The sequence below is a fragment of the Orcinus orca genome, chromosome 3 (genome assembly GCF_937001465.1).
Source record: "Orcinus orca chromosome 3, mOrcOrc1.1, whole genome shotgun sequence".
NCBI lineage: Eukaryota > Metazoa > Chordata > Mammalia > Artiodactyla > Delphinidae > Orcinus > Orcinus orca.
The window spans coordinates 122,626,405-122,652,092 of record NC_064561.1 but is presented as its reverse complement, the minus strand read 5'-3'; the positions used below and the strand labels follow the sequence as shown (position 1 = coordinate 122,652,092).

The 25,688-nt window shown below is 37.5% G+C and overlaps 1 protein-coding gene across 2 annotated transcripts in view; it reads left to right on the top strand.

Annotated features, from left to right (window-relative positions):
- Positions 1-25,688, top strand: part of JMY (junction mediating and regulatory protein, p53 cofactor) — a 73,931-nt gene that overhangs the window by 33,600 nt on the left and 14,643 nt on the right. For both annotated transcript variants that reach the window (XM_033430086.2, XM_004270842.3), the window contains exons 3-7: positions 7,350-7,500; positions 11,285-11,454; positions 14,299-14,464; positions 14,943-15,130; positions 17,467-17,553. In XM_033430086.2, the coding sequence (XP_033285977.1) occupies positions 7,350-7,500; positions 11,285-11,454; positions 14,299-14,464; positions 14,943-15,130; positions 17,467-17,553 (762 nt within the window). The remainder of the gene's footprint in view (positions 1-7,349; positions 7,501-11,284; positions 11,455-14,298; positions 14,465-14,942; positions 15,131-17,466; positions 17,554-25,688) is intronic.

Below are 25,688 nucleotides of genomic sequence, written 5' to 3'. Positions count from 1 at the left end.
AAAGCTCATAGTATAAAACTTTTATAACAAAACTAGGAAGTTTTTACAGTCTTTCAGAAGGAAAGACAAAGGTTTTTTAGATAGGATGCAGAAAACTTCAGCTAAAAAAAAAAAAAAGATAAAATTGTACTTCACTAAAATTAAATACTTTTGCTATTTTAAAGATTAAGAAAATGAGGAGGCCACACACTGAGAGAAAATAACTTGTAATACATCTGAAAGAGGAACTGTACAACTCAGTAAGACAAAACCCCAAAATTTTCAATATGAGCTAAATATTTAAAAAGACACAAAGAAATGGCTAATAATCACATGTGAAGATGCTCAACACACTCATCTAGGAAATCCAAATTGGCACCACAGTGAGATACTATTACACACCCATTGAAGTGAGTATAATGAAAAAATTCTGGCCCTCCCAAGGGCTAGTGAGGATGTAGAGTAAGTGGAATTTTCATACATTGCTAACAGAATTTTAAAGTCGTACAACCCCTTTGGAAAACAGTTTGGTGCTTTCTTCAAAGTTAAACAAACATATATGGTTGATCTTTGAAAAACCCTTGGGTGTGGTTCCAGGACCGGCCAATGGTACCAAAATTTTCAGATGCTTAAGTCCCAAAGTGGCTTTCCAGATCGTCGTTCCCCATCCGTGGATTCAACCAACAGCAGATCTTGTAGCACTGTAATATTTATGGGGGAAAAAATCTGCATGTAAGTGGACTCATGCAGTTCAAATCTATGTTGCTCAAGGGTCAACTGTACAATACCTTACAACTCAGCTGTTTGTCTCTTAGTTACTTATACAAGAGAAACGAAAACATCTGTTCACAAAAAAGACTTACATACCAGTGTTCATGCCAACTGTATTCCCGGTAGCCCCAAACTGGGACAACCCAAATAACCATCGACAGGTGAATGGATAAACAAAATGTGGATAAAATGGATAAACAAAACCGTCCTGTATATGTGTGAAGGTATGGATGGCAAAGCAGTACGAGAAGGTATGGATGGCAAAGTAGCACGAACATGTTTTGGAGGTGATGGAAATGTTTTGTATCATGATTGTAGTGGTGGTTTCTTGGGTGTATACAGCAATCAAAACTCATCAAATTGAGCACTTTAGATGGATTTACTTGAACACAGTGTATGTAAATTAAATCCTGATTAAATAGCTTATAAAAAATTGTGCTGAGCAAAAGATGCCAGACAAACTGTGCCTCCATTTACATGGAATTCTAGAAGATTGTCCTAAACAGCTGTTGCCTGGGGTGGGGCCAGGGAGATCCACTGAGAGGAAGCGGATGTAACAGAATCCTTTGGGGAGATTGATGTGCTTCAAATCTTGATTATGGTGCCTATTATCACGGGTATATATATTTGTCAAAATTTACACTTAAAACAGGTACATTTTGTTGTATGTAAATTATAACTCAGGTGATTTTTTAAAAGAAAAATGAGCAGTATGTACAAGTTTATGTAGAGACACAAAATGAGGTGATCACCATTGCCTGAAGATATATGGAAAAAGGGGGATGATCAAGCTTCGCCACTGAAGAATAAGAATTCAGTAGGAAGTGAGTACATATGTCTGTATTGGAGATTGAGAATATTCCAGATAGATATATAAAAACAGGAATGGTATAGTGAACAGGCATAATACTAGGGCTTTTAGTCACAATAAGTTATTCAAACATACTGAATCACCAACCCAGCACCATGAGTGGAGGCCAATAAGTGGCATGGCTGGGATTGAAACACATGTTTGACTGCAAAGCCTGCTCATTTAGTTATACCACAGGGTGTGAATTGTTTGATATGCCTCAGTCTAAGGATTTGTAGGAGAGGAATGATGGTCAGGGGCTAGAATGCTATCTCATCCTATGGAATTTGACCTTTAGCCTCTTTAAAATACACACCTCTTTCGGAAGCTCCCAGACTCTAATACGCTGGTTCTTAAAATGTGACCCCCAGACGAGGAGCATCAGTATCACCTAGAACCTTGTTAAAAATACAGATTCTTAGACCTCACCTCAGATCTCCTTTGCTGAAACTCTAGGGAGAAGCTCAGCAATCTTTGTTTTAACAAGTCTTCCCGGTAATTCTGATATGAAGTTTGAGAACCACGTGTCGAATAAAATTTGAAACAGCTAAGGGATGGAGCACACTAAATTCAAAGTTACATTCTCTCTGGGCCCCAGTTTTTTCATCCATAAAATGAGATTTAAACTACATGATGCTTGGGAGATTCTCTGGTGGTCCGGTGGATAGGACTTTCACTGCCGGGGCCCAGGTTCAATCCCTAGTCGGGGAACTAAGATCCTGCAAGCTGCGTGGCGTGACCAAAAAAAAAAGCTTAAATAAATAAATAAAAATAAATAAACTAGATGATCCTCTCTAGATTTTTAGGCCCAGTGTCTTAACGAGTCAGGGTTAGCAAGGTGACCTACTGATAGTCTTCCTGGATTAACTATAAGCACTTCAGACACATTGTCCAACTTATTTCTAATGATTTGCTGAAAGTACATAAGCTAGAAACTAGAAGACACCCTCAGCTTTTCCCTCCCCTTTGTAGCCAGTCATGTCATTTTGCAATTCAGCTGTCTTCTAGTTGAAACTTGAATGTACTCTTCTTCCTCCACCCTTCCCCAGGACCAGGCAAATCTATAGGTGTCTTTGTGTGAAATAGAAAAAGTCACCCACCTCCACCCTTATTCCAGCAGACAGATGGGCATATGCAGCAGTACGCATGGCTTGGCAAACCCCCTGGTTTTGTGCAGTGTGCAATTTTTACACCACTGGACCACTATATACTCTGCCACGTACACTATGAAATATATAGTGCTACCACTATACATTAAGGTACTTATCTCTTACCTCAACTATTTTTTCCTTTGGTTTCCTTGTCTTTAGATGTCTCTTACCTTCAAAAAATGCCTCATTTCACACTCTTACCTGGGAATAGTACACTTAATATTTGCTTTGAATGTAAAAATGCATGAAATAGATGATGCCAAGTCTAGTCATGTCATTCTCTTAATCAAGAGTCACCTTCAGATGACTCCTGGGCCTGGAAAATTCACATTAAGGTTTCTACTACATCAGTATATTCACAAGTTTATCTTGGCATTTGTTTCACCTAAGAATTGGAATTTTTTTTAACTTACAATCTCAGCAATAGACAGAAGTAACACTTCAGCTTCTCATATAAAACCCAGTATCCAAGCTAGTGATGTACTTTATAATAAGCAATTCCTTGCCAAGAAATTTGTGTTTATAAACTAGTCTCACTATCCTAGCTACCTAAACTAACTCATTTTTTTCCATCTTAAAAACAGACACTGTTTTCTTTCTAGCCCTAAAATTGAAAACAGAGGTGTCATTGTTATTAGCACATGATCCAGCTGACCAATGCTGTACATCTTCAAATTTGCCAAGTTAGGAAGAGAACTCAGTATCCTAGCTTAATGTCTTAGGTACAGTAAACTGTAATTATGTTTTTAAACAGTTGGCTGCAGCATTAGCTACTGAGTTTCAGAAGTCAGTTAAAAAACCAGCATTTAAAAAGCATAGCATGTTTGTTTTCTGTATTTTTGAATATACATGTACAATGAAGGTAAAAATAACAACAAAGAACAGGTTATCGCCAAAAATTACCACCAGATTTTTAATATTATTTTTTCTCTTCAAAAAGATAATGCAAGATTTCTCATTTCTGTACAGTGTTTATGCAAGTGAAAAGGGTTTCTATCTTCATGATCTGAGTTAAGATTTTTGAATTTTGAGCACTGCCTGTTTTGGTTATTACATTTCTGTTCCACAGTTGTGTCTGTTGGTCTGACCAGAAGATCAAATCAGTTATTTCAACAGAGGGCATTTTAAGAACCAGGTATAAAGTTGTTAACAAGGTAGATAAGAAGGCAACTCTTAAGATATCAGAGTTAATTGCAAAAGCAGCCACCACTCCTAGGATCGGGGGTTACAAAGGGAAGAGGTGGTAATTATTAAAGGATAGGTCCTGTGGAGCTGACCTCTGAGAAAGAAGACATTGCTCTTCTAGTGCTGGTGTGTCTGATCTCAGTGGAGAGGACCAGATCTCTGGGGATAGGGCACTGGTGGACAGGTGCTGGTTTGTCTTGAGCACACAAATGAGGTCAGTTCTGTGAAGGTTAAAAAACTGCAAACTCGATTCTGTTAACTCCTTCAAGAAGGTACTGCAGATGCTGGGATGAAGAAGCGAGTCTGGGATGATGATCACAGGAACAGCAAACAGGAAAGTCAAGTGATACAGATAGGAAGAAGCAAATCTTCTCTTTCCTTCAACTCTGAAATCTCCTCCAGCCCTTTCTGTTGGCAAAGGCTAAATGTAGTTTTCAGAGCCTGAACCCTAGCATCACAAGGCAGAAGGTTGAACTTCGGAGTTGATAGAATCTAAATACATTTTGACTTTCAAAGTCAGGGAAAAAACTTAGCTAACCTAGCTTATGGTCTTAGGTATAATAAACATACGAAGTTTAACCATGTCATTGAAAAGGACTTCCATCATAATGTGCCGAGTAAGAATTTAAATTTTTGCTACAATTTATTAAGTTTATCATAATATCAATTTATTAAATTTCTTTTTCATACTTGTGAACACTAATCTTTTGCTTTTTAACTTGTTTTAAAAATCAAAGGTAATCACAACAAATGAAAGCACAAAACCTTGATGGTTTTATTACAGAAAACAAGTTTTCTAAAACCTTAAATGTAAACTGAAGTCTAAATATGCCCCTTACTATTGCTGAGAAGCCCTCAGTGGTTTCCAGTTGCCTGTCATATGCAATACAAACTCCTCAGCCTCCTCATTGATCTAACCTACTTCTCTAGTGTTATCTCCCACTACCTTCACCTGTTTTACCTAAACTCCAGCTAGGCTGGACTGCTCTCTGTCCTTTACCATGCATTGAACTTACTTACTTACCTCAAGGCTTTTGTTCAGGTTAATTCTTACCTACAGCATCCCTTTTGGGTGGTTCTCTTTTCCCATATGCTCCCCATGTAACTGTCAAAATCCTACCCCTCCTTCAAAGCCCTCTGCAATTTATGGGCCTCAGTAAAGTTTGTCCTGATCTAAACAGCTAAATGTGTTCAAAGACTATGGTATCATAAAATACTTTCCAGAAAAGGTTTTAATCAATTTATAGTTCCACCAGCAGTATATTATGTGTGCCTGTTTCACCATGACTTCACTAACCCTCTTCCTACGATAAATGGTTTGTCACCCTACCATCTAAAAACAGCTATCTTGTGTCTTCTCCCGTCTCCTCTACCAATTTATTTTTAACTGGATTCTTTCTTTCTTTTTTTAATTTTTATATTATTTTGGAGTATAGTTGATTTACAATGTTCTGTTACTTTCAGTTGTACAGCAAAGTGATTCAGTTATACATATACATAATTCTTGTTCATATTCTTTTCATAACTGGGTTCTTTCTTCACAGGGGAAGACATAGGTTCTCCCTCTCAACCTGCTCTGTGATCTCCCATTAAAATAAAGCAAGAGTGCCTACCCTTAAGCCTTATCCTCTTCTCTACCCTTTTCCCCTCTATTCACTCACACAAATTTCACAAAAGAGTATTATACATGTGTCTGCATTTCTCTCCTCATTAAAAACATGTATGGAAGTGAATTTTTATTCACTCATTCAGGAAATATTGTAGATTACCTAGTTCATGCCCAGCAGTGTGCTAGTGAAAAGCAAGCAAGCAGAGATAAAAACCACTTGTGCATTCTCTGCCCTCATGGAACATTCAGAGCAGAAAGGAGGTGATATAAAATAATGTAAAGTATGATTGTGATAAGACTTAAGAATGAAGGCTATTTTTTAGATTGAAGAGCTTATACTGCCTATAATGATGAGTCAGGGATGACATCCATGAACCAGTAATTGAACTGAGGTCTGAAGATATGGTGGGAATTAATAGGCAAAAGGAATTTGCCTGTACTCCAGAACTGTTGTCGCCAAGTTCACGCTGTTAGGTCCATGGGTACTGGTTGTGTATCTACTTGATCCCTAAGCAGTGTTTGATAGTGTTGATTTCTCCTCCATTGAATCTTGCTACTTATATGATTACAATTCCTTACATGAACTCATTCACTCTCGTTGCTTTAAATGTCTTCTAGTGTGTCAAGTGTACCCAAGCTTATATCTCTGGACAAGACTTGCAAAGTTAAACTTAGTATGCAAAATGAAATCCTTGGCAATTCCATGTACATATTTTTTCCCAGTAACCCTAGGATCATTCTTGACCTCTTCCTCTACCTTGCCACTGTCGCCTTAACATTGCTAATTAATTGTTCTGTGTGTGCTGAGCACTACAGTGAGTGCTCATACGTTTTTCCCTCTTTCTGGAAGACTTCATTTGCTTAAGGAGCAGTATGTTGTTGCTTCAAGACTCAATCATCTGTTTTAGACTGTTCCTTTGATTTCTGTTTATTGTACTGTTTAGAGACTATGACCTGCATTATTTCTACTTTTGAAATTCATTATAATTTTTTAGTGGTGTATGATAACTTACTTGATCAATTTTTTTTAAGTGTGCCAGGGGTGGCACATTTTTCTCTATAATATTTTTTCCCCATCATCCTAATACGGTGTTATTGTTTAAGTTTTAAGTTTCTTTCTCAGTATGTGGTAAAGCAGTACAGAGGGTCTATTGCTGTTCTTCCTGGACTGTAACTTTCTTCCATATTAACATACCGGTTTAGCGCTTTTCTATATTTTAACATTGATATTGTTACTTCTGTGACATTCACTTGGCATACCTCTGTCCATCATTTGATTTTCAACTTTCCTTTGTCCTTTTGTTTTAGTTGTGACTCTTATAAATAATACATAGCCAGTTTTTCTGTTACTTATATCCAGAGTCCTTCAGTAGGCAGATAGGCTGATTTTTATGTATTGTCAATCTTATTTTATTTATTTATGTCAATGATTAAATAAGCATTTTATTGGCACAAATAATTCTTAAACTGAAAATACAATTATCGTAAAGGAGGAAATAAATTTCTCATCCCAGCACTTGAAAATCATCAGTCTTAAACATTTTGTTATATGTCCTTTATATATAGAAGAGGGAAGGATGAAGAAGAAGATAGAGGAGGAAGGGGGAACAATTTCTGCATCAACTGTCTTCAACATTATTGTTAATTTAATTGTTTTGTAAATTGATAGCTTCTACTGCAGAGCAGGGAAAAACAAGTATTCTTTCTTTTAGTACCAAGCACAATGCCTGATATATAAACGTTCAGTAAATGTTAAAAGAGAGAAAGAAATGATCTTTTCCATTTTTCTATTTTCTCTCTACAGATTTCTATAGAGAATGATTACCTGGGTCCCCGAAGAATTGAAAGTCTACAAAAAGAAGATGCTGACTGGCAGCGGAAAGCTCATATGGCTGTGCTGTCCATTCAAGATCTTACTGTCAAATATTTTGAAATAACAGCTAAAGCTCAAAAAGGTGAGTTTCCCAGTAGAATTATTTTTGTTAGGTATTTTCAAAATGGATGGAGGTATTTTCAAAAATGAGTGGTTTAAGTATTTTATGTTCAAAATAGTTATATAGAAAAGAATTAAAGACCACTCATAATCCTAGCAGTTAAAGAAGACCACTATTAACAAGTTAAGGTATATCCTTTCAGTCTTTTCTAGGCATATGTGTTTACATATAGCCCACCTTTAAAAAAATTAAAAGTGATGGGTATTAGTATAGCATAATTCAATTCTGACAATAATCGTTCACAGTTACAGATGTCATAGCTTAAAGTCCCAGTCACCAGCAAGACTCCCTGCCCTTCAGACACTACTTGCAAATTTGGGGTGTCCTTAGGCCATCTGTACGTCTAACCAACTGGCTACAAATTTGGGGTTCCTACAGCCCTTTCAGGTTCAAAAATTCACTCGCAGAACTCAGGAAAACACATACTTACCATTACAATTTATAAAGGATACAAATCAAGCCAAATGAAGAGATACATCTGGCAAGGTCTGTCTGGCAAGGTCCGTTCCTTCCAACTCCCTTCCATAGAGGCCACAGAAATCGTTCCACCACTCCCTGAGAAGCAGTTTAAATTATTCATTATTTTAATAATCTCTCTATTTGTATACCTGGCATTAAAGTCGTTATTCAGGTTATTCTTTCAGCAAATCCACGTTTCCTTAAAAGTTTCACTCGAAGCCATTGTGCTGAATGAGAATACTTTGCTTGATTCCTCAGCATCATTTGGCATTGTCATTTTAAAAAAAAAAACAGTTTAATAGATGAAAAGTAGTACCATGTTTTTAAAATTTGCATTTCTTTGCTTATTACTGAGTGTTCATCTTTTTTGTTTTCATGTAATAATTGGTATTTGCATGTCCTTCCTTTTTTCCCAGTTACTGTCTTCTGCCTATTTTTCTATTGGGCTGTTTTCCCCCATTGATCTATATAAGATCTCCTTGTATTCTCTATATATTAGAAGAGGAGTAAAATAGGCCTTTATTTCCTTCCTTATGCAAAGCCAGGTGTAGCCCAATTTTACTGCTTAGCTTTTAAAAACATCTTAAATGGGCCCTTTTCTGACAGGTATATGTATGTTAGAACATTAAGGTTTTTTAAACAAATTTAACATGATTCCTTGTAAACACCAGGACTGTTGCCTTCAGAGCTTTTTTACATATAATGATCACCATAGGGTGCTATTACATGGTGTTATCCTGTTAATGTTATCAGTCATCTTAGCAAGAATCTTTATTCTTGCCAGCAGAGGGAGAGAAGAATCTGGGTTTTTTTTGTTTTTTTTGTTTTTTTGCGGTACATGGGGATCTCACTGTTGTGGCCTCTCCCATTGCGGAGCACGGGCTCCGGACGCGCAGGCTCAGTGGCCGTGGCTCATGGGCCAAGCCGCTCCGCGGCATGTGGGATCTTCGCGGACCGGGGCACGAACCCGTGTCCCCTGCATCGGCAGGCGGACTCTCAACCACTGGGCCACTAGGGAAGCCCAAGAATCTGTTTTAGAGGTGTTCCAATATTGTTCTAGGGGTATTCCGAGCATTCTGTATTCATAATTTTCTACATTATCTTCATATTCCTGAGCTGTTGGAAAATAACTCCAGGTGAAGTAGTGAGCAGCAATTAGGCAGAAGAATACATTCTATCTAAAGATGTTGGAAGACAAAGTATTGACTAGCTCTTGTGGTAGGTAACAACCTGAGACTGAATTAGGACAGGGAACTGCTCTACAGACACAGTCCTTAAGTGGGAAGCAAGAGATAAGGCTCCAGACTATTTTTGTTTATGCAGAATGTTTGACTATATGCTGTGATTACAAGTTCAGGTGAAAATGATAGAAGCAGCAGGCTAGGTATTTAAGCAACTTGGGTACTCATATAACTCTCCTTTTATAGGTGTGTAACCTTGGTCTTAAGTCACCAAGTTTCACATATCTGTGTTGAAGGTGTTGATAATGCATACCATGCCTATTCTATAGGATTGCTGGGCAGGTAAATAGAACACTTGGAAAAAGCACTTTGAAATTAACACAACATCGTATAAATATGAGTGATTGTGGTCACGTGTGCATGAGGGAGAGAAGAAACAAAACAGACCATGTATTTGATTAATATTGCCATGTGAAGTGAGAGAAACATTTAAATATCTATTATTCTCTCATTTAATTTCCACAAGTCTTCCGAGGAGGTACTGTATTATGTTTATTATTCAAGGGAATTTAGCCCAAGAACAGTTAAGTTTCTTCTGAAAGTTACATGTTGATGGGTAGAAGTGAGAATTTAACTCCAAACTGTCTAACCCCCTGCTGTTATTTTTTCCCCTACAGTGCACTACTGTATTGATCTTATGGTTGCATAAATACTATCATACATTTTTAAAAGATAGAGATTTAAGATGGCAGAATCATTTTGCTATGTAAGCAACAGAAGTAGTTATTATTTGTTAGAAACCCTAAAATAAAGGATCAGATCAATATTCAAATATGTTAGCATTTAAAGGCCAAAGAAAAACTAGAGAAACCAAAAGAACTATATTGAGAGGAGATTCTGAGTAAATAGATTGCTCATTTGTCATAAGAACTCAACAGATTTTTAAGACTAAATCAAGAAATGGTAACGTTCTTGAATGGAGGTAACTACCCAGGAGCAGGTTCCAAGTTGGTTGCATTTAGTCATTGGGACTAAGGGTGGGGGGAGAGCTGAGCATGAGAAACTGCTCTTTTCCACTATCAGCCTCTCTGTACAGTTTTAATTTTCAAGTATGTACTCGTATTATTGTCAAAAAATTAAAATTGAGGCATATGTTACTGAGATACTTCTTGCAAAGAGGGTTATGATATAGTAGCATTACAAAAGTATTAATCACTTACCTCTGAACGTATTAAAGAAACTACTAGAGAATGTACACGAATCTAAATTAGGTACTGCGTAATCAGATTGCCTGACTCTTTTATGATAGTTAAAGCATGTCTGACCTATTAGGCATAAGGATCATAGGATGGTTGGGTTCATTTGTATAAGGACCCAAGATGAGCCAGCACCATTCTATTATCAGTGATAAACTTCTTTAACTGGAAGATACTAGGTGTTTGATTGTCAAGAAATGTTTCTTGAATGAGGCCTCTATTGTGGCAAACTAAAAAGTTCTTCCTTTTTCTGTGTGGTGGCAAGGAGAAGTTGGGTGTCTTCTTTGGGGCTTAGTTAGTTAAGCCCAGCACTAACTGTTTCTGCTCCAGCACTAACCTTAGCAGAATCAGCTCCATGCTAATGTCTAGGATTTATTTCATCCTACCATTATCATTAAAATACGTTTGGAGAACTCAAAAGTACATGAATTTAAATAATTTTTAAATACCTTTTAATAGTTATGGTTCTGATTTCAACTAACATACCTAGGAAAAAGTATAAACCGTGACAGAATAAAGTTTTATAGAAACTTAGAAATTTAATAACACTGGACAATGTGAAAAGAGTATTTTTTTAAGTAAGTTTTAAAATTAACCTGAAAACTCAGTTTCATCTTCAGAAAGTTATTTCTGAGAATGACTATTTAAAATTCTTATTGGAGACATTAGAGAGAATCTAACATACTGTTGAATTATATTTTAGAGCCGTTATAGGTAGTTTATCATGAGGGTAGCATTTGTGTGTTTATCTTTGAGTGTGTGATCAGTGGAATCTAAGACTTTCAATTCTTTAGTGTCAAGTTGTTTCATGTCTTAATGTCTCAATGTCTTTTTAAAAATTATCAATAGCTGTATATGATCGAATGCGAGCAGATCAGAAGAAATTTGGTAAAGCATCATGGGCAGCAGCTGCTGAACGTATGGAAAAACTCCAGTATGCAGTTTCTAAGGAGACTCTGCAGATGATGAGAGCTAAAGAGATCTGTTTGGAACAGAGGAAACATGCACTAAAAGAAGAGGTAACAGGGCTTCCTTGGTGGCGCAGTGGTTGGGAGTCCGCCTGCCGATGCAGGGGACACGGGTTCGTGCCCCGGTCCGGGAGGATCCCACATGCCGCGGAGCGGCTGGGCCCGTGAGCCATGGCTGCTGAGTTTGCGCGTCCGGAGCCTGTGCTCTGCAGCGGGAGAGTCCACACAGTGAGAGGCCCGCGTACCGGGAAAAAAAAAAAAAAAAAAAAAGTAACAAAAGCCGTGAGAAAAATATATTTAAAAATTTTTTTTCATAAGATATGCTATTTGACTTTTTTTTGGGTATAAGACTTAAATTTTTCTGACTCTACAGAAAGTAGTTAATTTTGCAGTACCTCCATGAGATGATGATAACTTTCACAATGGGGCCTCTGATAGAAGAGTTAGAGTTATGGCATTTTCACAGCATGCCAGCATGACTGTAGGCAGCAACTGTTAAAAGAAAAAGGAGCACTCATTTCCTATCTCCCCTTCGGTCCTCCCCACACCTAGGCAACTATTTTCTGTCTCTATAGATTTGCTGTTCTCGACATTTCATATAAATGGAATCATAAAAGATGTAACTTCTTTAATGCTTTTTCCCCCACGTAGTGTAATGTTTTCAAGGTACATCCGTATTGTAGCATGCATCATTACTTAATTTACTTTTTTTGGCCAAATGATACACCACATTTTGTGCATTCATCAGTTGATGAACTTTGGGGTTCTTTTTACTTTTGGAGCTTTACGAATAAAGCTGCTGTGAACATCCATGTGCAAGGTTTTCATTTATCTTGGCGTGAAATGCTATTTAACCTACTGAGGAACTATCAGACTGTTTTCCAAAGCAGCTGTACCATTTACATTCCCACCAGCAGTGTACAAAGGATAGAATTTCTCCACATCTTTCTTTACGTTACACTAAACAGTCTTTTATATAGATTTTATATATATATATATATATATATATATATAATAATAGCCATCCTGGTGGGTGTGAAGTGGTATCTCGTGGCTTTGATTTGCCTTTCTCTGATGGCATTTATGTCCATTATCTTTCCATGTGCTTATTGGCCACTTATATATTTTCTTTGGAGAAGTGTCTATTCAGGTCATTTGCCCATTAAAAATTTTTTTGTGTGTGGGGGAGCTGTGCTGCTAGGCTTGTGGGATCCACTGGACTGCCGGGAAACTCCCTAAAATTGGGTTTTTTAAATCACTGAATTGAAAGAGTTCTTTACATATTCCAGATACAAGTCTTATCAAATATATGATTTGCAAATATTTGTTCCCATTCTGTGGCTTGACCACATTGGCTTCTAAATACATTGAGTATGTATGTGTGAAAGTTGTATATTCTCTAGAGAAGAACAAAATGTCATCACTGCTTTTATTAATACAGCTTTATGTAAAATACATTCTATGAATGTGCATATGCATGTCTAACTCTTGTTTAAAAAATAGTGTATGAGGTAATCTGTAATATTTTAAGGGTACGATCTAGAAAAATCTTTTTGTTAATGGATTTTAAATTATGGATTTAGATTTGTTAATGGATTTATTTTTCCCTTACATTTTCTGATTTGCTACTATTGTTAAAGGAAAAATGAGAACTTGTTCTGAACTTTTCCACACTATTCAGAATCTCTTCACAGATTTCAGCTCCATCTCTCCTTCACCTGAGGCATTTCCACTCTAATCTTCTTTTCTAGTTAGCTTTCTCCTTTATGTTACTAGGTATCTGGAATTTTCTTAAGGTCTTGAACTTTAAAACTTGATATGCTAGCATTTTATTGACTGAAATAGAGTGCCACTGTCTTCATCAGATTGACTAGCTTTATTCTAACCAGGATGAATTGTAATGACAATATAGGGTGCCTAAAAGAGCTGCTGAGGTAAGTTTTATAACTATGTGCTATTGCAAGAACATTTCTTACTGGAATTGGTCTCCTATGGTAGAGGAAGGGTGAGGCTGAAATGGGCCAGGGAGTCTGGCATGTTTATCTGTGGGGTCATTTTCCCTGGGGTTATCCTTAATAGTACCTGAATAGTCTGTTTTTGAATGTTCTCGATTGTGTTTGAATTCTTCAGAGGATTTGGTAAAGCTGTCAGTTAGTCATTCTTGCCAGGTTTATGCCTGTTGAGGGATACAATATGTGCATTGTGCTTTTTATACATATCTGTGATGGTGGCTCCACTAGTTTTATTAGCATTAATTTAACATGACCACATGACTCAGGAGAAACAGACCAAATGTGATTTATTAAGCCCATCCCAAACAAATCCCTTGCTTTATAGTACAGTACAACTCTGTGGTTTAAATTATGGGGAGACTTTTGTTCTTTAAAAAAAATGTTGATATGTCACATCTCCTTAGGTTATTTTAAAAACAAAAACGTCTTCCTGATGTGACAGTGGTATTTGCCATGGTATAATGCTAAACATCAAACAGTTTCTAAAGTAACACTGAAACATTAAATATCACCCAGGCAAGCAAAATTACATTTGACTTAAGAATTTTTTAACCACACTTAGGAGTAAGTACTATTCCTTTTTAACCGAGTCTTGACTATCGTCATTCTCACCTCTTTTAAGTCACAGACTCTTGTCCCTTTATGAATTTGAAAGCTAGGAACACTGTACTCAGAGAAAAATATACATGTTCACACAGCTTTATACACAAATTTAGTAGGTTCTTAAATTATCTGTACACGAGCCTCTGATCCCACGTTGTCTGCTGGTGTTCAGTTGCTTCATGGATTTATCCTGTCTGATTAGTTAGTATTCATTTCTAATCATAGCTTAATTTCTTGTTCCCTCAAACTAGATATGTCCTTATTTTTATTTTCAATGCAGATGCAGAGTTTGCAGGGCGGTACAGAAGCCATCGCTCAGTTGGATCAATTAGAAGCTGATTATTATGATCTGCAACTTCAGTTGTATGAAGTGCAGTTTGAAATCTTAAAGTGTGAAGAGTTACTGTTGACAGCACAACTGGAAAGCATCAAAAGACTTATATCGGGTATGATGTGTGTCTAATACATAAGTCCACAAAAAGACATTTGAATGAATGATGAAATTTCCCCATGTATTTGTTTGCATACATAGGGAAAATGTACATGGACACCAGTTTTATTTCTTCTGTTGAGGTTAAGAAAACTTAATGTAAAGTCAAACAAGTGATTTAGTAGATGTAGCAGTGCAACTATGTTATTCCTTCCTACTTACTTTGTAAGTAACTGGCTTTGTTGCTTCAGCCAGAATCTGTATTCTCAAATTTTTTATTTGGGAGACAAGGTTCTTGGCATTTTATATTGAGCACTTAACTATGTGCCAGACACTGGCACACACATTCCCCCAAAGAGGTATATTTCCTATTTTACAAAGGGGTAATGGCTTTGCCTGAGGTTATAGAATCAGTGAGTGGATCAGAGCCCTGTTCTGTCTGGCTCCATAGCCCATGCTCTTAACCACTACCCCTTGTTGCTGTTTTGTAACAGAAAAGAGAGATGAAGTGGTATACTATGACACTTATGAAAGCATGGAGGCCATGCTGGAGAAGGAAGAGATGGCAGTGTCTGTGCATTTACAGAGAGAAGAGCTACAGAAACTTCAGCAGAAAGCACGCCAGCTGGAGGCAAGACGTGGACGGGTTTCAGCCAAGAAAGCATACCTCAGAAATAAAAAGGTATAATAGGTTACATATTAATTGAATATAACCTTAATTTTACATCTTGCTTTTATTCCATTAAGTAATCTTTTATTTATTTATTTTTCCATTACTTAATCTTTGACCCATATCCAATAATTCTAACGCAATTTGTCACTAATACACATACCTTTTAAAACTGAGTAAGAGTTATATCTTCTCAATACTTGGGCCATTGTATTGACATTATATGGTTGTCTGAGCATTATCCTCTTAAACACATTAGAACAGCCAGTGGTGATATGCTGTTTGCCTCAGCCACCCAGAGGTGACTCTGATCATGACTACAGGATTCCATGTAATGCAATTCCCGGCTCCTTTTTATTTTAAGGAGGCCAGGGATGCTCTACAATTAAGTTGACTGGTTCTGACCTCAGTCTTCAAGGAAATTTTTATTTATATATAAAAGTGTGTACCAATTTAATCTATATTCTTCACTCTTCATTCTTATATTAAACTAAATCTGAGGTAGGGAAACTCAGCCCTGTAGATTCTGCCCATTTACACCGCAGCCTCTGATCTGCTGTGACCTGTCACAGCACACAGCCAAGGGTCTCTGAATGGTCTTGCCCCCTGTCCTCCCCTTTCCCTGCCCCCAGACCCCCAAATCCAACGGCTTAGGTGACAGAACTGCAGAGGGAAGGAGGAATGACAAAAGAAGGCTGGAAAGAGAGTAACTTAGAAACACTGTTCTGAGAAGAACGATCAGTCATACTTTACCAAAGATCAGGATGACTCTCTTTGTAACAGCACCCTACACTCCTTGTGGTCTGCATGTCAGCATCCCCAGGGTCACAGGCTCCGTGGTTAATCTGGCACCCACAATAGAATTTCATACCCAGGGGTAGTTCTCTGGCTATAAGTAAATCATGCCCTGCTTCTCCTCTTGAGAGAACGAAGACGGTCTCTGGCTGTGCCGTGAGGACTTGAGGTCTATGCTTTGTGATTAAACTTTTCAGGAAGAATAATAGAAATAACATTGTTCTTTATGTATGTTATCTTCTTTTATTCTCCCAGTAGCCAAAACGCATTCTGATACTTGATTTGGTGGCAAACCCAGACCTGAACATTTCTTTGTCCTACTTACTTTGACTATTCATCTGTTTTCACTGCAAAAGCATCAGTAATACTTATTATGGGGTGTTGTGTCAGATCCTGCTGGAGTTACTAGGCAATAGATGGTGTATGCAACATATCACCTTTCTAAAATTAAAAAAAAAATTAATTTTGAAACACATCTGAGTTCTGTTCTTGATAAGGAATTGTAGACTTGTATCCTCATTTTATAACCAAAGGAACTAAGGCTTCCAGTCGTTAAATAAATTACCTAAGGAAAAGCAGCTAGTATGGGTCAAAGCAGGATACTATCCTAGGTCTGTGTGACTTGGAAGCCTGAGCCATTATATCACTATATCATGCCACTTCTCCCCCTTGGAGACTGCCTTGGACAGGTTCGATCTGTGATCAATACTTGTTAGGCAGTAGAGTCAACGCAGTGTGGGTAAAGATAGGAAGGAGATAAAAGAGCTGCTTTAAAATACAGCTTCCTGGCCTGAAAGGTTATTCATGTATGACTTAACGAGGTTATAAGAGTAATCTTTTGGTATAGCTTTGAGAGTGTTAGAAACTGTTTATCTGGAGGACTTCTCCAGAAGGACCCAGAGAAAATGAAGACTTAGCATGGTGCCACTAGGAAGTTGCCAGATGATAGGGTATGTGTAAAGAGCACATATCTCTTAATATTATTTTCATGTAAATCTGTAGCATACGATTATTGTACTTTCTAGTCTTTAAGGTCTCTTTTTAGCTCTGAAGTCTATGATCAGAAGATTCAGATTTCATGATATTGTTTAAACCAATCCGGGCAAAATCATGTTCTTTAATTCATCAGAAAGCACTTAAGAAACAGAGTTTAAGTCAAGTGTTATGTGTCCTTTTTTTGCTCAGACTAGTTTAAAGAGTACAATAATACTTAGAATCTTCTGGCCACAGTCTTCAGATTTGAAAGAGACTTTTGAGACTATCTAGGTACACCCCCCTTCCACTCTACCATGCCCCATTCCTTCCCTTCCAAAAAAAGGGAGAAATCAGGAATTCTACAGATGTTAAGTAGTTTAATAAAAGAATCTTTTAAGATCCTAATTATTTGGCTTATGCTGCTTCGATATTCCAGATGAGAAACCAGAGGTAGCTTACTTGATATTTTGCTGTGTAGGTAGGTATATGTTAAGATTAAAATTTAATTTATCAAATTGAATTAGATTTTGAGTCTTTCAAGTTTCACTTATATTAAAACACATTTCATGTATTTATAGGAAATTTGTATTGCAAAACACAATGAAAAATTCCAACAGCGCCTTCGGAGTGAAGATGAATATAGAACCCACCACACAGTACAACTAGTAAGTTTGCACTCTGAAAGACTTAGAATAAAACTTCGAATTTTACATATCTCAAAGTGAATAAAATCTGTAGAGAATAAGAAAATGTTATAGCTAGATGTTAGCGTTAAGTCACTGTTCAGCCATTCCTCAGTGTCCATGGGGAAATTGGTTCCAGGACACCTGCCCTTCCAACTCCCCCAACCTCCCCACCAAAATCTGTGGATGCTCCAGTCCCTTATATAAAATAGCCTAGTACTTGCATGTAACTTGTGCACATCCTCCTGTATTCTTCATCTCTAGATTACATGTAATACTTTATATAATGTAAATGCTATGTAAGTAGTTGCCAGTAGGCAAATTCTTCGAGTTTTGCTTTTTGGAACCTTCTGTGGTTTTTTTGCCCCCTGAGTATTTTCAATCCGAGGTTGTTTGAACCCAAGGGTGTGGAACCCACAGGTTCAGAGGCCCAATTGTGTATATACTTCCTTATAGCACAGCTTCCTCTACCAGTGCAGTACCACACAAGAGTGGTATATTCGTTACAGTCTGAACCAACATTGGCACATCATTACCACCCAAAGTCCACAGTTCATCCTTTGTTCTGTACATTCTATTGTTTTTGCTAAATATATAATGACATGAATCCACCATTATAGTATCATATAGAATATTTTCACTGCCCTAAAAATTCCCTGTGCTCCACCTTTTCATACCCCTCTCTCCACAAACTCATGGCAACCACTGATCTTTTGTTTTGCCTTTCCCCCTAACGTTTAATTGGAACCCTATATGTAGCTGTTTCATGTTGGCTTATGTAACTTGTAATTTGCACTTAAGGTTCCTCTTTGTATTTGCATGGCATGGTAGATTATTTCTTAGCACTGAACAATATTCCATTGTCTGGATATACCACAGTTTATTTGTCCATTCACCTGGTGAAGACATCTTGCTTCCAAGTTTTGACACTTAAGAATAAAGCTGATAATATGGGAAGGTTTTTGTGTGCACATTAAGTTTTCAGCTCTTTTGGGTAAAATAGCAAAGAGCGTGATTGCTGGATCTTATGGGAAGAGTATGCTTACCTTGTAGGAAACTGCCAAACTGTCTTCCAAAGTGGCTGCACCATTTTACGTTCTCACTAGCAATGAATTTAGAGTTCCGTGTGCTCCACATCCTCCATTTAATGTTGTCAGTGTTTTGGAATTTAGCCATTCTAATAAGTGTGTAGTGGTTCCTCATAGTTGTTTTAGTTTGCAGTTCCCTGATGGTGTAGGATGTTGGGCACGTTCTCACAAGGCTTATCTACCGTCTGTACCTCTTCTTTAGTAAGTGTTAGATATTTTGTTCATTTCTAATAAGGTTATTTATTTTCTTATTGTGGATAATAGCCCCTTTCAGATATATCTGTTGCAAATACTTGCTCCTAATCTGTGGCTTGCCTTTTCATTCTTTGACATTATCTCAAAGAGCAGTGTTTTTTTTTTGTTTGTTTTAATATTATTTTTTTTATACAGCAGGTTCTTACAAGTCATCTGTTTTATACATATTAGTGTATATATGTCAATCCCAATCTCCCAATTCATCCCCCCCACGTGCCGCTTTCCCCGCTTGGTGTCCATACGTTTGTTCTTTACACCTATGTCTCTGTTTTTGCCTTGCAAACTGGTTCATCTGTACCATTTTTCTAGATTCCACATATATGCGTTAATATACGATATTTGTTTTTCTCTTTCTGACTTACTGCACTCTGTATGACAGTCTCTAGGTACATCCGCATCTCTACAAATGACCCAATTTCGTTCCTTTTTATGGCTGAGTAATAGTTCCTTGTATATATATACCACAACTTCTTTTTTTTTTAACATCTTTATTGGAGTATAATTGCTTTACAATGGTGTGTTAGTTTCTGCTTTATAACAAAGTGAATCAGTTATACATATGTTCCCATATCTCTTCCCTCTTGCATCTCCCTCCCTCCCACCCTCCCTATCCCACCCCTCTAGGTGGTCACAAACCACCTAGCTGACCTCCCTGTGCTATGCGGCTGCTTCCCACTAGCTATCTATTTTACGTTTGGTAGTGTATATATGTCCATGCCACTCTCTCACTTCATCCCAGCTTACCCTTCCCCCTCCCCATATCCTCAACTCCATGTTCTAGTAGGTCTGTGTCTTTATTGGTGTCTTAGCCCTAGGTTCTTCATGACATTTTTTTTTCTTAGATTCCTTCTATATGTGTTAGCATATAGTATTTGTTTTTCTCTTTCTGACTTACTTCACTCTGTATGACAGACTCTAGGTCCATCCACCTCACCACAAATAACTCAATTGCATTTCTTTTTAATGGCTGAGTAATATTCCATTGTATATATGTACCACAACTTCTTTATCCATTCATCTGTCGATGGGCATTTAGGTTGCTTCCATGACTTGGCTGTTGTAAATAGTGCTCAATGAATATTGGGGTGCATGTGCTTTTTTGAATTATGGTTTTCTCTGGGTATATGCCCAGTATATGCTGGGTCATATGGTAATTCTATTTTTAGTTTCTTAAGGAACCTCCATACTGTTCTCCATAGTGGCTGTATCCATTTACATTCCCACCAGCAGTGCAAGAGGGTTTCCTTTTCTCCACACCCTCTCCAGCATTTGTTGTTTGTAGATTTTCTGATGATGCCCATTCTAACTGGTGTGAGGTGATACCTCATTATAGTTTTGATTTGCATTTCTCTAATAATTAGTGATGTTGAGCAGCTTTTCATGTGCCTCTTGGCCATCTGTATGTCTTCTTTGGAGAGATGTCTGTTTAGGTCTTCTCCCCCCCCCTTTTTTTTTTTTGTGGTACGCGGGCCTCTCACTGTTGTGGCCTCTCCTGTTGCGGAGCACAGGCTCTGGACACGCAGGCTCAGCGGCCATGGCTCACGGGCCCAGCCGCTCCGCGGCATGTGGGATCCTCGCGGACCGGGGCATGAACCTGTGTCTCCTGCATCGGCAGGTGGACTCTCAACCACTGTGCCACCAGGGAAGCCCTGCCCATTTTTTGATTGGGTTTGTTTTTTTAATATTGAGCTGCATGAACTACTTGTATATTTTGAAGATTAATCCTTTGTCCGTTGATTCGTTTGCAAATATTTTCTCCCATTCTGAGGGTTGTCTTTTCATCTTGTTTGTAGTTTCCTTTGCTGTGCAAAAGCTTTGAAGTTTCATTAGGTCCCATTTGTTTATTTTTGTTTTTATTTCCATTACTCTAGGAGGTGGGTCAAAAAAGATCTTGCTGTGATTTTTGTCAAAGGGTATTCTTCCTATGTTTTCCTCTAGGAGTTTTATAGTGTCTGGTCTTACATTTAGGTCTTTAATCCATTTTGAGTTTATTTTTGTGTATGGTGTCAGAGAGTGTTCTAATTTCATTCTTTTACATGTAGCTGTCCAGTTTTCCCAGGACCACTTAAAAGGCTGTCTTTTCTCCATTGTATATCCTTACCTCCTTTGTCATAGATTAGTTGACCATAGGTGCATGGGTTTATCACTGGGGCTTTCTGTCCTGTTCCATTGATACATATATCTGTTTTTGTGCCAGTACCATATTGTCTTGATTACTGTAGCTTTGTAGTATAGTCTGAAGTCAGGGAGTCTGATTCCTCCAGCTCCGTTTTCTCCCCTCAAGATTGCTTTGGCTATTTGGGGTCTTTTGTGTCTCCATATATTTTAAGATTTTTTTGTTCTGTTTCTGTAAAAAGTGCCATTGGTAATTTGATAGGGATTGCACTGAATCTGTAGATTGCTTTGGGTAGTATAGTCATTTTCACAATATTGATTCTTCCAATCCACGAACATGATATATCTCTCCATCTGTTTGTGTCATCTGTGATTTCTTTCATCAGTGTCTTATAGTTTCCTGAGTACAGGTCTTTTACCTTCTTAGGTAGGTTTATTCCTAGGTATTCTATTCTTTTTGTTGCAGTGGTGAATGGGATTGTTTCCTTAATTTCTCTTTCTGATCTTTTGTTGTTAGCATATAGGAATGCAAGAGATTTCTGTGCATTAATTTTGTATCCTGCAACTTTATACCATATTCATTGATTAGCTCTAGTAGTCTTCTGGTGGCATCTTTAGGATTCTTTATGTATAGTATCATGTCATCTGCAAACAGTGACAGTTTTACTTCTTCTTTTCCAGTTTGTATTCCTTTTATTTCTTTTTCTTCTCTGATTGCCGTGGCTAGGACTTCCAAAACTATGTTGAATAATAGTGGTGAGAGTGGACATCCTTGTCTCATTCCTGATGTTAGAGGAAATGCTTTCAGTTTTTCACCATTGAGAATGATGTTTGTTGCGGGTTTGTCATAATATGGCCTTTCTTATGTTGAGGTAGGTTCCCTCTGTGCCCACTTTCTGGAGAGTTTTTATCATAAAATGGTGTTGAGTTTTGTCAGAAGCTTTTTCTGCATCTGTTGAGATGATCATATACTTTTTATTCTTCCATTTGTTAATATGGTGTATCACATTGATTGACTTGTGTATATTGGAGAATCCTTGCATCCTGGGGATAAATCCCACTTGATCATGGTGTATGATCCTTTTAATTTGTTGTTGGATTCTGTTTGCTAGTATTTTGTTGAGGACTTTTGCATCTATATTCATCAGTGATATTGGTCTGTAATTTTCTTTTTTTGTAGTATCTTCGTCTGGTTTTGGTATCAGGGTGATGGTGGCCTTGTAGAATGAGTTTGGGAGTGTTCCTTCCTCTGCAATTTTAGGAAGAGTTTGAGAAGGATGGGTGTTAGCTCGTCTCTAAATATTTGATAGAATTCACCTGTGAAGCCATCTGGTCCTGGACTTTTGTTTGTTGGAAGATTTTTAATCACAGTTTCAATTTCATTGGTTGTGATTGGTCTGTTCATATTTTCTATTTCTTCCTTGTTCTATCTTGGAAGGTTATACCTTTCTAAGAATTTGTCCATTTCTTCCAGGTTGTCTGTTTTGTTGGCATAAAGTTGCGTGTAGTAGTCTCCTAGGATGCTTTGTATTTCTGTGGTGTCTGTTGTAACTTCTCCTTTTTCATTTCTAATTTTATTGATTTGAGTCCTCTCTTTTTCTTGATGAGTCTGGCTAAAGGCTTATCAATTTTGTTTATCTTCTCAAAGAACCAGCTTTTAGTTTTATTGATCTTTGCTATTGTTTTCTTTGTTTCTGTTTCATTTATTTCTGATCTGATCTTTATGATTTCTTTCCTTCTACTAACTTTGGGTTTGTTTGTTCTTCTTTCTCTAGGTGTAAGGTTAGATTGTTTGACATTTTTCTTGTTTCTTAAGGTAGGATTGTATTGCTATAAACTTTCCTCTTAGAACTGCTTTTACTGGATCCCATAGGTTTTGGATCATTGCGTTTTCATTGTCATTTGTCCCTAGGTATTTTTTGATTTCCTGTTGACTTCTTCAGTGATCTCTTGGTTATTTAGTAACGTATTGTTTAGCCTCCATGTGTTTGTGTTTTTTACGGTTTTTTCCCTGTAATTTATTTCTAATCTCATAGCATTGTGGTCGGAAACAATGCTGGATATGATTTCAGTTTTCTTATATTTACCAAGGCTTGATTTGTGACCCAAGATGTGATCTGTCCTGGAGAGTGTTCTGTATACACTTGAGAAGAAAGTGTAATCTGTTATCAGATGGAATGTCCTATAAATATCAATTAAATCTATCTGGTCTGCTGTGTCATTTAAAGCTTGTGTTTCCTTATTAAGTTTCTGTCTGGATGCTCTGTCCATTGGTGTAAGTGAGGTGTTAAAGTCCCCCACTATTGTTGATTTCCTCTTTTATAGCTGTTAGCATTTTCCTTATGTATTGAGGTGTTCCTATGTTGGGTGCATATATATTTATAATTGTTATATCTTCTTTTTGGATTGATCCCTTGATCATTATGTAGTGTCCTTCCTTGTTTCTTGTAATAGTCTTTATTTTAAAGTCTATTTTATCTGATACGAGTATTGCTGCTCCAGCTTTCTTTTGATTTCCATTTGCATGGTATATCTTTTTCCATCCCCTCACTTTCAGTCTGTATGTGTCCCTAGGTCTGAAGTGGGTCTCTTGTAGACAGCATATATATGGGTCTTGTCTTTGTATCCATTCAGCCAGCCTATGTCTTTTGGTTGGAGCATTTAATCCATTCACATTTAAGGTAATTATCGATACATATGTTCATATTACCATTTTCTTAATTGTTTTGGGTTTGTTTTATAGGTCCTTTTCTTGTTTTTCCCACTTAGAGAAGTTCCTTTAGCATTTTTTGTAGAGCTGGTTTGGTGGTGCTAGATTCTCTTAGCTTTTGTTTGTCTGTAAAGCTTTTGATTTCTCCATCAAATCTGAATGAGATCTTTTCTGGGTAGAGTAATCTTGGGTTGTAGGTTCTTCCCTTTCATTACTTTAAATATATCATGCCACTCCCTCTGGCCTGTAGTGTTTCTGCTGAGAAATCAGCTGTTAAGCTTATGGGATTCCCTTGTATGTTATTTGTCGTTTTTCCCTTGTATCTTTTAATAATTTTTCTTTGTCTTTAATTTTTGTCAATTTGATTACTATGTGTCTCGGCGTGTTTTTCCTTGGATTTATCCTGCCTGGGACTCGTTGTGCTTCCTGGACTTGGGTGGCTGTTTCCTTTCCCATGTTAGGGAAGTTTTCGACTATGATCTCTTCAAATATTTCCTCGGGTTCTTTCTCTCTCTCTCCTCCTTCTGGGACCCCTATAATGAGAATGTTGGTGCATTTAATGTTGTCCCAGAGGTCTCTTAGGCTGTCTTCATTTCTTTTCATTCTTTTTTCTTTATTCTGTTCTGTGGCAGTGAATTCTACCATTCTGTCTCCCAGGTCACTTATCTGTTCTTCTCCCTCAGTTACTCTGCTATTGATTCCTTCTAGTGTATTTCATTTCAGTTTTTGTATTCTCTGTTTGTTCTTTAATTCTTCTAGGTCTTCATTAAATATTTCTTGCACCTTCTCGACCTTTGCCTCCATTCTTTTTCCGAGGTCCTGGATCATCTTCACTATCATTATTCTGAATTCTTTTTCTGGGAGGTTGCCTATCTCCACTTCATTTAGTTGATTTTCCGGGGTTTTATCTTGTTCCTTCATCTGGTACATAGCCCTCTGCCTTTTCATTTTGTGTATCTTCTGTGAATGTGGTTTTCGTTCCACAGGCTGCAGGATTATAGTTCTTCTTGCTTCTGCTGTCTGCCCTCTCGATAATTGATATGTTAATAGTATTGAGTCTTCCTATACATGAACAAGGAATATGTCTTTATTTAGTTCTTCTTTGGTTTCTTTTCTAAGAGTTATAGCTTGCTTCATTGATCTTGTTCACATTTTATTAGATTTATACCTAAATTTATCTATCTGCTTTTTGGGGTGTGGTAATGTAAATAGTTTTGTAGGGGTAATATAAAAGGTTCATAATTCCAGTGTTTCATTGCTGTTAACATTAGAAAGCAGTTGGCTTTTATATGTCATCCCTGTACCTTGCAGTCTTGTTATAGTTGTGTATTAGTTCTAGTAGCTTTTTTGGTGGTTCTTTGAGATTTTCTACATAGACAATCAGGTCTTATGCAAATAAAGGCAGTTTAGTTATTTTGTAGCAGTCTGTATACCTTTTATTTGCTCTTCTTATTGTGTCAGCTAGGATTTCCAGTAGGGTGTTGAAAAAGAGTGGTGAGGGCTTCCCTGGTGGCGCAGTGGTTGAGAGTCCGCCTGCCAATGCAGGGGATATGGGTTTGTGCCCCGGTCCAGGAAGATCCCACATGCCGTGGAGCGGCTGGGCCCGTGAGCCATGGCCGCTGAGCCTGCACGTCTGGAGCCTGTTATTCTGCAACGGGAGAGGCCACGGCAGTGAGAAGCCCGCGTACCGCCAAAAAAAAAAAAGAAAAAGAGTGATAAGAGGAGACTTCTTTATCTTTTCCTGGTCTTAAGAAGGCTTCTAATTTGTTGTGATTAAGAATGACGTTAGCTGCTGTAGGGGTTTTGACGTTATCCTTCAAGCTCATTTCAGCACATATTAGCTAAAACTCTTGAATTTAAACACGTAAGAGTAGCCAAACTACCCGTAAACTGTAAGATTCATCTGAAATCAACAGCAAATTTATTATATTTTTATTGTTCAGTACCGT